This window comes from Callorhinus ursinus, unplaced genomic scaffold, assembly GCF_003265705.2.
Source record: "Callorhinus ursinus isolate GAN/ISIS: 27379988/994484 unplaced genomic scaffold, GSC_fseal_2.0 scaffold30, whole genome shotgun sequence".
Lineage (NCBI taxonomy): Eukaryota > Metazoa > Chordata > Mammalia > Carnivora > Otariidae > Callorhinus > Callorhinus ursinus.
The window spans coordinates 11,262,596-11,275,230 of NW_027397092.1; the positions used below are offsets into that span (position 1 = coordinate 11,262,596).

Below are 12,635 nucleotides of genomic sequence, written 5' to 3' on the forward strand. Positions count from 1 at the left end.
AAGGGACTCTGGAGAAAGGGTAGTTCGAAAGTTTTAGGGAAAGGAAGTGTCTCCATGGTAAAAATCCATTTCTTTATACACATTTAATAAATGTCTCTTAAATCGACACAATAGTAGAGTGGTTGAAAAACACAAAATGTCTTTTTTACCTCTTCTTTCAGTCATATTATTCACTGTTCTAGCTGAACGGTCCCCATGAGTCAGTGGGCTAAGGGCAGACTGTCATATAATTTTCTGACTTCCTTACGCATTGAATTTCAATACCTAACCATTAAACCAACATGTGAGAAGATCCATTTATATTCTCAGCCATTATGCATGTTGTGAGATTGATTTGCTCCGTTGGTTGATGCTGTGTTTTTAAATGCATCGGGAAGAAAACTTAGCCAGCCCCATTTTGGCTTGACAGATTTCCATGTGACAGAATCCCAGACAGTTCTGAATGTCTCCAAGGGAGAAACAAAACCAACTCGGGCAGATGCCCATGTGAATAGAGTGCCTGAAGGAAAAGCCAAGAATCTCCCTGTACATGGTAAGGAACAGAATGTCTTGGGTAAAGGGGGTGGTGGCGGTCATCTGCTTGTAACTTTTAAAGGGCCCTCAGATGTCAGGGGCATCTGGGTGGCTCAGTTGGTTAAGCATCCCACTCTTGGTTCTGGCTCAGGTCATGATCTCAGGGTCCTGGGATCAATCCCTGCATCGCGCTCCCTGCTCTGTGAGGAGTCTACTCCCTCTCCCTCTGCCCCTCCCTCTACTAGTGTACTCTCTCTCTCACTAAAGAAATGAAATCTTCAATAAAAAATAAAAGGCCCTCATTCTTTCACTTTATGACTGCCTTTCATATCCCCTCCCTTCTTGCTGTAGGTCTTCGTTCTGTGCATATTAATTCATGTACTCATTCACCAAACGGTATCCAGTTCTGTGCTTTATTGTGAGGGATACAAAGGTGAATAGCCTTCCTGGAGGTCCCTTCATTATTTTTAGTATTTGAGAATGTTATTCAAAAATTGGTGATAAAACTCAAATTATTAAATTACTGCTTATTTAGTAAGTATTCTAGTAGCTGTTTACCAATTATACTGATATGAGAGCAAGGGTAGACACCGGGAAGGCTTCAGTCAGTGTTTTCTTCAGTGTCTGTTATCCGGGAATTACCTCTTTCAAGTACCTCTTCCCCATAGGGACTTTGCTGGATGAAGGAGGTGTGCTGTAGTTTTAAAACTGTCTTGTTTTTTTGTTTCTTTCCCCACAACAGGTCAGTCAGAAACCATTGGAGTCTTACACAAGGTCAGGTCTCAGACATGTACGACTCTCCACCATATTCTCATATTTTACGCAATCATGTAAGTAGATAAATTTACTATGAGTGACTTAAAATCATTCACCTCTCTAAAAGAATAATCGCACAGTTCCAAGAGTCATTGTACATCCCAGTTGCCTCATGTGACCCACATCTTTCCTTTTACAATTTGTATCTCCTATTCCAGCATTTTGTTTTCCTTAGGCTTAGGTCACACTTTCCTATTCATCTCCTTATTTAAATAAATAGAGGGAGGAGGGAAGACCAAATTGGGTCAATTCCAGCAGAGGACTACATTCTGAGTGGATACTATTAGTAAGAACCTTGTTCTGTGGATGATGAAGCATCTTTAGCCTTACTATTTATTTTCTCATCTATCCCATGTTCTCCGGATGGAGACCCAAACAACGTCAAAATGCCATCATCCCTTTAACTGTGAACACTCAGGCATAGACTTTAAGACATTTCCCCTCAGCTTCCAGCCTTTAGCCAGTTGTTTTTCTGAAAATAGGCTGGCCCGGTTCTAGGCTGTTCCTTACTACCAAGGAGGATGTGCCCACTTTTGTTTGCAGATAAAGAAGGGAGCTTGTGAAGACTGGGCACTCGTAGGAAGGGCCACGGCGCCACGGGGGAGAGGGAGCACAGCTTTGTCATCCACCTCGGGCAAGGCCTCACGGGACCCTAGTAGAATGGCCATTGTTTGTGAGTTGAGGAACCTGGGCCAGAAGATTTTAAATCCTGTTCTAGCTCTCAAGTTGTTGACAAGCATCAGCCTGTTGAAAAAAGACCTTTTTCAAGTCTCTGTGGCAAGTTAATTTTGGAGAATATCTTGCCTTAAAGGTACAACACTGGCTCTGAGTTGATGGTTTCGTGTCAGTTCATGAGCCTATTGAGAATTTCTCTTTTATCCCTCTGCAGTGTCTGTGCACTAATCATCTCGACGTTCTACATGAGATACAGAATTAATACTCTGGAGGAGAGGCTGGGGTCGCTAACCTCCATTGTGGACACTCATCATCATGAGTAAGACGATTCCCTCCTGTGCTGTCATCTGCTTGCTACTGAGACTAGTGTAATGTTGGGCACTTACCGTCCTTCTCAGCAACCATGAGTCGAGGTTACGTTCTGTAGGAGACATTCTGTTAAGCCTATCTGTGGGAAGTAAAGGGGTAGGTGGGAGGGTCCTAGAGATGAATGCCCTGACTCTGAATTGTTCTTGCTAGAGTGTTGCCAGTTTATCAAGAAACAAGCCTGATTTTACATTATCTTGTTCTGGTAGCCTAAGACTCAGTTGTGACCTTGGCCTATTTATTAAAATATACCAGTTTATCTTAGTAAAATGGCAGTGGGTGAAGACATTAATAGGAAAGAAGCAGTGGAAGTAACTCAGCTCATTTATCATGCATTAACTCTTATATTGACGAAACTCTTGACCACTTTTAAGATCTCTGTGACTAGTAATTAGCTGAATGCATCTGTGAAGATTTTCCATCACTGTCATTTTTAACATGTCTGACCTAATTAAACCTTTCAGACATAGAGCTCTTTCCTTCAAATGCATATACATAAGAATTTTGATCCATTACCTAAAAAGTGAAATAAATTACCCCATGTTAGAAAGCATACTTTTAACCCAAGTTTTTTTTTTTTTAACTGTTGGTTTTTTTTAGTTTATTTATTTTAAGTAATCCTACACCCAATGTGGAGCTCAAACTCGTGACCCAGAGATCAAGAGTCATGTGCTCTTCTGAGCCAGCCAGGTGCCTAACTTAAGTTCTAAAAGTAGAGATACTCATTTACAGAGTTTATACCATGTGCTAGAGACTCTATTAGAATAGATATATATCTATAGATATATATATATATCTATAGATATATATATATGCACAATTTCCTCTCATTTTATTCACCATAACCTTTTAAGATAGCCTTTATTCCCATTCTACAGACGAGGACAATGAGGCCAAATAAATAATTTAATGTCATACAGTTTGTAATAAAATCAGGACTCAGATGCACACCTGTATGACTACATGGAGGACAGGCTTTCCAGTCTACCAATGGCTTGGTTGTGAGGTACAGCCTGGGAATTGGATTAGGCTGTTTAGAGTGTGCTTCGGAATCATCTGGATGGCTTGTTAAAACAGATTGCAGGGCCCATCCCCAGAGTTTCTGATGAACGAGAACTGAGGGCCCGAGAATTTGCATTTCTGTCAAGTTCCCAGGTGATGCTGATGGTGCCGGCCTGGTTCTACACTTGGAGAACTATTAGACTATACCATTCTAGGGCCTCTTTATGCTCAAACAACTACCTAAAAGTCTTGTTCTGTGGCTTACACGTCTGCTGGCATACAGGTTCTTTTTGAACCATAATATATACCTTTGAGCCAATAATACGGAAATATAAAGAACAGTCTAGAACAGATATATACCCTGCCCTTACTTCCTCTCTCCCATCTTGTTCAAAATGTCAACATACAGGGGCGCCTGGGTGGCTCAGATGGTTAAGCGTCTGCCTTCGGCTCAGGTCATAATCTCAGGGTCCTAGGATTCAGCCCCGTGTCGGGTTCCCAGCTCAGCGGGGAGTCCGCTTCTCCCTCTCCCTCTGCCTCTCTCTCAAATTAATAAATCTTAAAAAAAAATGTTAACATACTTTTTCTACACTAATCTAGCATGCCTTCCTAGTTCAGTATCATATATAGGGTTGATTTTTTTTTTTTTTTTACACAAAAATGTACCTCATGTCCTATTATCATTTTGTTAACTTGGTGATGATGAGGGGGGAAACTCCACTAACAAGGACAAAAGGCATATTCAGTCCACTCTTTAAATAATCAACTTAGGGAGAAGTACAGTCTGAAAAATCATCATTTAAAGGAAAAATCACAAGGATTATTTATGACATGAGACCAGGAACACCCATGACGGGAAGATGTTCATAAAGTAATTTATAGGGACCTGAGCTTCTCCCATGTCTCTCCCTGCCAAGGTGATCCAGCCATGCTGCCCAGTAGCTAGACCTGCACTTGTAAGTGGGTTGGTTAGTTGTCACGGAATCCGTACCTTTTACCGACTTTGTGAGTGTGTCCGTAGCTTGTACGCTGTCAGAATTACATGTTGACCCATCAGCTCTGTGGGTCTCCGTTCTTGCCTCTAGACACTGAAAGATTCCCCTTCAGGTTCCTGTTTGGGATCTAAGATTTTGATGGTATGGCTCAGGGATAAAGAAAGAATTGTTTATTTTTAGTAAGGGTAAACAGAAAAATATAATGGCTTTCTTAATGTTTAGACGATCATCAGTCATTCACCAAGTACATGTGTAAAATAATTAGACCCATCACTGCCATCTAAAAACTTAATGGCTAGGGCGCCTGGGTGGCTCAGACGGTTAAGCGACTGCCTTCGGCTCAGGTCATGATCCTGGAGTCCCGGGATCGAGTCCCACATCGGGCTCCCTGCTCAGCGGGGAGTCTGCTTCTCCCTCTGACCCTCTTCCCTCTCGTGCTTTCTATCTCTCATTCTCTCTCTCTCTCAAATAAATAAAATCTTTAAAAATAAATAAATAAAATAAAATAAAAACTTAATGGCTAAATAAATTACAACCAAGAAATATGGAGAAGATAAGAGACCAGGGTTGTTAACCTTAATATGAAAATCTGATCAACGGCTTTTTAGACCATCTCTCCAGGAAAATGTACATACAGCTCTCAATTTCCTACAGTTTCAGCTGGTATAGGACCCCAGTGGGCCCTGGGGAAGAGCTCCTGCCATAAGTAGTTCAAATGGTGCACAATGAATACATGTTCCATTATAAGACAAGGGCAATTACATGGGCATGGCCAAGTCTCAAAAAAAAAACCAAAAAAAAAAAAACTACAAAAGTCTCACACTTGAGCAGCAATTTGACTAAAATCCCTATACATTCTGAAAGTTCCTGTGTAAATGGTCCCTCCTCCCATGAGAAATAAGCCTGTGACTGAGAAGAGCAATGATTCTTGCCCATTTCTGCTCTGGTGGGGGCAGCAAGGATCTGAGGGGCACAAGAGGTCTAAGAAACCATGTGCTTGAGCAGAATTGCCTGATTTTTTTGTTCTGAAGCCAGGGCACAACATTGCCACCTCAACAAAAACAGCTCAAGAGACGTCCAGCTGAGCTGCTAAGATGCAGTCCCCTCCACGTCCGCGCAGCCCCGGGGGGCCTACCACAGGGCCTTCCCGACGTTAACAAGTGAAAGGCTCATGGTCGACTACTGTAACCGAGTCTTCTGTTCAAATAAATTTAAAATGTGTTCATTCTGCTTCTTCCTTTGCCATCCCCTGCCCACAATCATTTTTCTCTTTGTTCTTACAGACAGACAGCACCATCCGGCCTGGGGTCACAAGTACAGTTCAGTGTGGAGGTCCTCTGCCAAGAGCTGACGGCTAACATAATGAAATTAGAAAAGGTGACTCATCCATTTCCTGGGTTGGGGCGGGAGCCATAGTGCGTCTTGACAGCCAGAGAGCAGGGATTATGCGCGCAAACACCTTCAGGGTGTAGCAAGCAGCCTCCGTGACCAAAAACCCAGCCAGGGGATGTCACAGTAAATAGGAAAGAGTATTTTTTTTTTTTAATTTCCACCAAGAAATTGGTTTCAGTCTCATTCTCCTTATGGGTGTGTCTTTGGCTTTTCCTCCTTAGTTAGAAAGATTTCTGTCTACCACAAGGGCCCGGTGGCCAGTGACTGCTGACACAGGGCTCAGTGGAGGCACACAGCCGGCCCCACCCAGGCTGATGGTTGCCATACGTGCAATACTGTGTTCAGTCTCTGTAAGAACCCTGCCAGATGGATGTCACTCTTCTGACAGACGAAGAGTCCAGTCACTGGCTCAAGGAGACATGCAGAGAAAGCTGGCAGATCTGGAATTTGAACCAGGTCGGATTCCAAAGTGGTGTTTGCTGCTCCTCACAGTCCAACCTGAGGCCTTGTCAGGAAAGCCACTGATGTACCTTTACCCTCTAGAAGTATCTAACAGTAGGGCAGTTCTCAAGCAAATCTGTCCTGAAGCCTGTGTCATTCTTCAAAGCCAGGAGGAGGGCGGACAGGAAGATGGACACAGGAGAAATGGCCCAGAGTTAGACCTAATTAACATTTCTTCACTTCTCCTTCCAGCGTATGTCTAGCTCTTCCATCTGGTGGTTTGTTTCTGCCCTAAACCTTAAGGAAAGGTTTTCAAGTGCAGGGTTCAGTTCAAACTGTTACCACAAATGCCCAGCATGTGGTGGCTTCCCCTAACAGTGTACTCGTGATTACTCGGTAAGAACCATGAAATACAAGGGCGCCTGGGTGGCTCAGTCGTTAAGCGACTGCCTTCGGCTCAGGTCATGATCCTGGAGTCCCGGGATCGAGCCCCACATCGGGCTCCCTGCTCAGCAGGGGGTCTGCTTCTCCCTCTGACCCTCCCCCTGCTTGTGTTCCCTCTCTCGCTGTGTGTCTCTCTTTCTCTGTCAAATAAATAAATAAAATCTTTAAAAAAAAAAGTGAAATACAAATGAGCCAAATTAGCTTAGTTTTGCTAAGACTAAATGGTAGTTAGCATTCAGCTACTGAAGTACTGAGCTCCAAGGAGTTTCCAAAGTTCAGTTCTAAACCAAAGGATGACCTAGAATTCCTATTGAACCCGTGGACAAACTTGGAAACTTTTTCTTTTTTTAACTCAAAATCATCCTAGAGAAGGTCGGGTGTAGGCACCCAAAGTGTTTTCTTTTCTAAAATGTGAGTTGCTGAGAATTGAAGAGAATTTTTTTATGTTTCATGGCATGCTTACAGATGTTTGGTTTCTGGGCATCTGGGTGGCTCAGTCTGTTAAGAGTCTGCCTTTTTGCTCAGGTCATGATCTCAGGGTCCTGGGATAGAGCCCCGCATTGCATTCCGCGCTTAGTGGGGAGCCTGCTTGAGATTCTCTCTCTCCCTCTGCCCCTCCCCCAACTCATGCTTGTGCCCTCTCAAATAAAAAAAAAATATATATATATATATATATAAAATCTTTCTTTTGTTCCATGGGGTTCCCCACTCCCATCACAGTATTGCTTGTTGAGAATTCCTTGCTCAGAATTCTTGAAAGTTCACTTACTCAACAAACATCTACTGAGCACATTTTTGATGCCCAACACTGTACTGTAGTCTCGAGATCCAAAGATACGTCATGGACCCTGGGCCTTGAAACTCAGTCTTCTGGGAAATGGGTAGTATCTAGTAGGAGTGTTAAACATTGATGGTTTGAATCAGACACTACATGACACACAGGCTCTGTAAGGATCGGTTTCCCATTATCTCTGCATTTAGGTCACACTTGGTGTTGCCAGGGCTTTGTTCTTCTCCTTCCATCTGATTTCTCTCGGTCTCTCCTGACACTTTCATCTTTGTGCCACTCTTTTCATATTTAGCCCTTTTTTTTTTTTCATTTTAAAGTGGATTATCAACGGAGTTGGGATCCATTAAGCAGCATTTGCCTGATCTAAATTGAACCCAGGGGGTGGCTTTTTTTTTTTTTTTTTTAAATTTTATTTATTTGACAGAGAGAGCAGGAACACAAGCAGGGGGAGTGGGAGAGGGAGAAGCAGGCTTCCCGCGGAGCAGGGAGCCCCATGTGGGGCTCGATCCCAGGACCCTGGGATCATGACCTGAGCCGAAGGCAGACGCTCAACGACTGAGCCACCCAGGCGCCCCAGTGCCTTTTTATTCAAGGTAGGATAGATTAATCTCAAACATTACACAGGTCATGGCAAATGGACCCTTGATAGACTCCATTCTATTTAGTAACAGGAACTTCTCTCTCATTATTCCCAGATACAAAACAACCTACAGAAGCTGCTTGAGAATGGTGACTGACAGACTGGATTGTTCAGGCCAACAGATACCTCGAGCTTCCCTTTGAAGAAGGTGTTCCCCTCGGCATTCTGGCGGAGCGCTCCCTGCTGGCCAGAGGAGCGGACAGACGGGCATCCCCAGCCATGTTTGCACTTGAAGGTCTCCAGCTCAGGAAGGGGTGGGGGCGGGATAATTCTGGTTACTGTGCAATAAACATTGACCCGCTGTCTCTGAGGAAGTTCTCAGTGCTGCTGCCTGAACAACACAGACCCATCTCTGGAGGTCTCAGGACAGGCCTGGTGGACACTCGTTCGGATGATTGTGGTTCCACAGTTCTCGTGACTGTGTCAGCAAACACACTCCACTTCGTGCCTTCTTAGTCCTTTCTGCGCTCCTTTTCTCTCCTTTACACCCCTCTGAACCAGCCTTCGAACTAAGGGATAGATCATGTGCCAAAAACCCGATACGGTCCTTTCAAGAATTAGCCCTGACTCTTCCAAAACAGACTTGCCTCAAACAAACACCAGCATTTTTTCTTTTCCGCTCTTCTGCTGTTCTGTTCTGCTTGAAATCACCCTGTGTATCTTCTCAATTCAGGACAGGCAGGAATACCACAAAGCAGATTAAAGATATCCTGTTTATGTTTTGTTTTGTTCCTATAACTAACACTTAATTGGACTGTTCATCACCCACCCCACATCAAGAATCTATGACCACATGTGACAAGTACTAAATGAAACTTACTCTGAAACCAAAACTAATCTTTAAACCAAAAAGTACAAAATGATTTGATACTGGATGAAAAACACTGATTTTTTAAGTTTATAGGTGGACTATGTTAAAGTTTTGAAACAGGATGCCTATATGGAATGCTGAAACCCCTCTCAGCATGACAAATGCATGCTTCTCTCTTTTGCTGACTAAAAGAAGTAACTGGTGGTTTCCTAACTTCTATCTACCATATGGGATGGCTGGTTTTTATTAATAATTATTTAGGTACCATAAGATCTGTAATATAAATGATACTCTGTTTCTATTGGCAATGCATTTTATAATCATTTCTGTGAAATGTATTTTGTTTAATCAGATAAGCTAATAAATGAATTGGTTACATCTTTTGTATTTGTTAGCCTCCTGGACAAGAACTGTGCCTGGTGCACCCCCCCCCGGCTTTTAATAAATACTCACTGGTTAAAATGCCCTGCTAACACTGTGTTTTGTCAGTTTGTAAACTCTTTTAACTAAGACAACATGGCCTTTTTAACTGCATCTCACCTCCTCTCTACTACTTCCAACTACCCATACTTCTCTCCTCCCAAGTATCCATTTCAAAACTCAAAAATGATCTAAATTCTGGGGTGGCATTGATACAGGGGAAAGAAAATGAACTTTGAAATCAGAAAAATAATGCTTTATTCCCGGGTCCACATTTTATGAGTTATGTCACCTGAAGATTTTTGGCCATTTTCCCCCATTTTATTTATGTGACTAAAAGTACCAACAAAAAATGTCATTGGGAGGATCAAACGTGATGATGTCTCTAGAGCACAGCAGGGCCACGCGACTAGTACACTCTCATAACAAGGGCCATATTCGTTATTTTTAGAAATGTTGTCTGACATTCCAGTTCCATAAAAGTTGTGTGTCAGTATAGGGATTCAAGAATGGGTAAGCCACCTATATAGGGAAATTTTACAATGTATGAGAAACTTTAAAAGGTTCAAATTTCACAGCAAAGGAAACAAAACTAAAAGGCAACCTTCAGAATAGAAGATATTTGCAAATGACACATCCGATAAAGAGTTAGTATCTAAAAAATACAAAGAACTTTGTCCCCAAAACAAATAATCCAATTAAATGGGCAGAAGACATGAACAGAAATGTCTCCAAAGAAGACATCCAGATGGCCAGTACACATGAAAAGAAGCTCAACATCACTGACCATCAGGGAAATGCAAATCAAAACTACAATGAGCTGTTACCTCACACCTGTCAGAATGGCTAAAATCAAAAACACAAGAAACAAGTGTTGACGAGGATGTGGAGGAAAAAGAACCCTCTTGCACTGTTGGTGGGAATGCAAACTGATGCAGCCATTCTGGAAGACAGTATGGAGGTTCCTCAGAAAGTTAAAAATAGAACTACCCTATGATTCAGGAATCACACTACTGCATATTTACCCAAAGGATACAAAAACACTAATCCAAAGGGATATATGCACCCGTTTGTAGCAGCATTATTTACAATAGCCAAATTTTGGCAGTAGCCTGTGTCCACTGAAAGATGAAATGATATATAGACAAACATAGAGATATATGAAATTATATATATATAATTGTGTGTATACATAACAGTGGAATATTATTCAGCCATAAAGAAGAATGAAACCTTGCCATTTGCGATGACATGGATGGAGCTAGAGGGTATTATGCTAAGCAAAATAAGTCAGAGAAAGACAAAACTGTATGATTTTGCTCATATATGGAATTTAAGAAATAAAAGAACAAAGGGGGGAGAAAACAGAGACCAAGAAAAAGACTCTTAACTCTAGAGAACAAACTGATGGTTACCAGAGGGGAGGTGGGGGGGGCATGGGTGACATACGTGATGAGGATTAAAGAGTACACTTACCAAAAAAATAAAATGTTTGAATTTCAGGAATTAGTAATCTGCTCTCTAGAAATTTATCCTGAAGCAATAAGCAGAAATCTAGTCTTAAGATTTATATGCAAGAATATTCTTTGAAGAATTATGACAGCAAAATATTAGAGATTCTAAATATTCAATAACAACAATTAAATGATACAACTATTTAGAACTGTATTGTCAAAGAATGGCATTAAAAATACCATTAAAGGGGCGCCTGGGTGGCTCAGTCGTTAAGCTTCTGCCTTCGGCTCAGGTCATGATCCCAGGGTCCTGGGATTGAGCCCCACATCAGGCTCCCCGCTCTGTGGGGAGCCTGCTTCTCCCTCTCCCACTCCCCCTGCTTGTGTTCCTGCTCTCGCTGTCTCGCTCTCTGTCAAATGAATAAATAAAAATCCTTAAAAAAAAAAGTACCATTAAAAAGGGAGGCACAAAACTATATGATATGCTCCCAATTTTGTGGAGAAATTCCTACATGTATGTGTATATACACACATATATACACATGGAAGCACACACACATTGACCTTTTCTATATTCTCTAAATTTGGCAGAATGAGCAGTTACTACCTTTTTTTAATCAGAGAAGTTGATTAAAAACATTAAGTGACTCTCGGCAGGGAATGAGATCTTACAATTGTGCCCATGCTGCCCAATAACACTGACCCTAGTTCTGTACCAGGAGCGACTTCATCAGTGGTTTTTCCAACATCCACTACAGTGTTTTCCAAAGAGAGAGAACACACATCATCATTTCTAAATTTAGTGACTATTTTTGCTCTGGGTATGCTGTTACTTGTTTTTTTGTTTTGTTTTGTTTTGTTTCTCGTTAGTAGCTCCTAAGTCTAAATCTGGTACAGATGAATCTGAATGATGATGCCCAGGTCATATGTCTGCATATTAACTCCAAAGAAGCATGGGAAAGCAAGCATCTGGAATTTTTCAGCCTCTACCACCTAGATCAAAAAAGCAGGGAATTCTAAAGTAGAAAAGAGTTTCAGATGTTGAGTGGTCAAAATAACAGCAAATGTCCACCATATGCCTTGCCCTTTAAAAATTTTAGCATTGCCTTTCTAGAATCAGGAAAAAAAAATCTTAAGAGGAGATTAACTGGTTGAAATTCTATTTCTGTGCATCCTAATATTTTCATCTGTGATGAAATATATACTATTTGGATGAATGGAAATCACCAGTCTCACATAAACTGAAAAGCTCCCAAGCTTTGTGAATATTTAAGATACTTTCCTACATAGACTCTACAACACTCCAAGGCATTTCCCAGGTATTCACTTATGCAATTCTTTGAAACCATCCCAGACACATTTTTCTTTAAGATTTTATTTTTACATAATCTCTACACCCATGGTGGACCCCAAGAGTCTCATGCTCCTCCAACTAAGCCAGCCAGGCACATTTTTTTTTGTCTTCCACAACTCATCCTAATTCAAATATTCATGGCATCAGATTGAAAATTTTCCAACTTAAATGTGAATTTTCTCTTCTTATGTGGTTTTGTTTTATGTATCCTAATAGTGAAATTCAGGTGATGCTCTCCTTGTTTATCTGTTTGTTTCTGGTCATGGACACTAACCAGGTAAGTTTTGCTCTCAAGCATTTTTTTTCCAAGATTTTATTTTTAAGTAAAAATACACCCAACATGGGGCTTGAACTCACAATCCTAAGATCAGGAGTCATATGCTCCACCCACTGAGCCAGCCAGGCACCCCTCAAGCATTTTTTCAAGTCAAAATTCTACACACAGGTAATAGTTAGGCTGTCATTTGGGATCCATAACCTGATCTTCTCACAAAGAAGCCCAGTGGTAATATTCTTTTTATG

General features: G+C 41.5%; 1 protein-coding gene across 8 annotated transcripts in view; it reads left to right on the forward strand.

Moving 5' to 3' along the window:
• Positions 1–9,358, forward strand: part of GRAMD2B (GRAM domain containing 2B) — a 123,134-nt gene extending 113,776 nt beyond the window's left edge. For all 8 annotated transcript variants that reach the window (XM_073878599.1, XM_073878603.1, XM_073878598.1 and 5 more), the window contains 5 exons: positions 410–532; positions 1,256–1,343; positions 2,219–2,323; positions 5,651–5,744; positions 8,130–9,358. In XM_073878599.1, coding sequence (XP_073734700.1) covers positions 410–532; positions 1,256–1,343; positions 2,219–2,323; positions 5,651–5,744; positions 8,130–8,171 — 452 coding nt within the window. In that variant the 3' untranslated portion in view covers positions 8,172–9,358. The remainder of the gene's footprint in view (positions 1–409; positions 533–1,255; positions 1,344–2,218; positions 2,324–5,650; positions 5,745–8,129) is intronic.
• Positions 9,359–12,635: the final 3,277 nt, after the last annotated feature.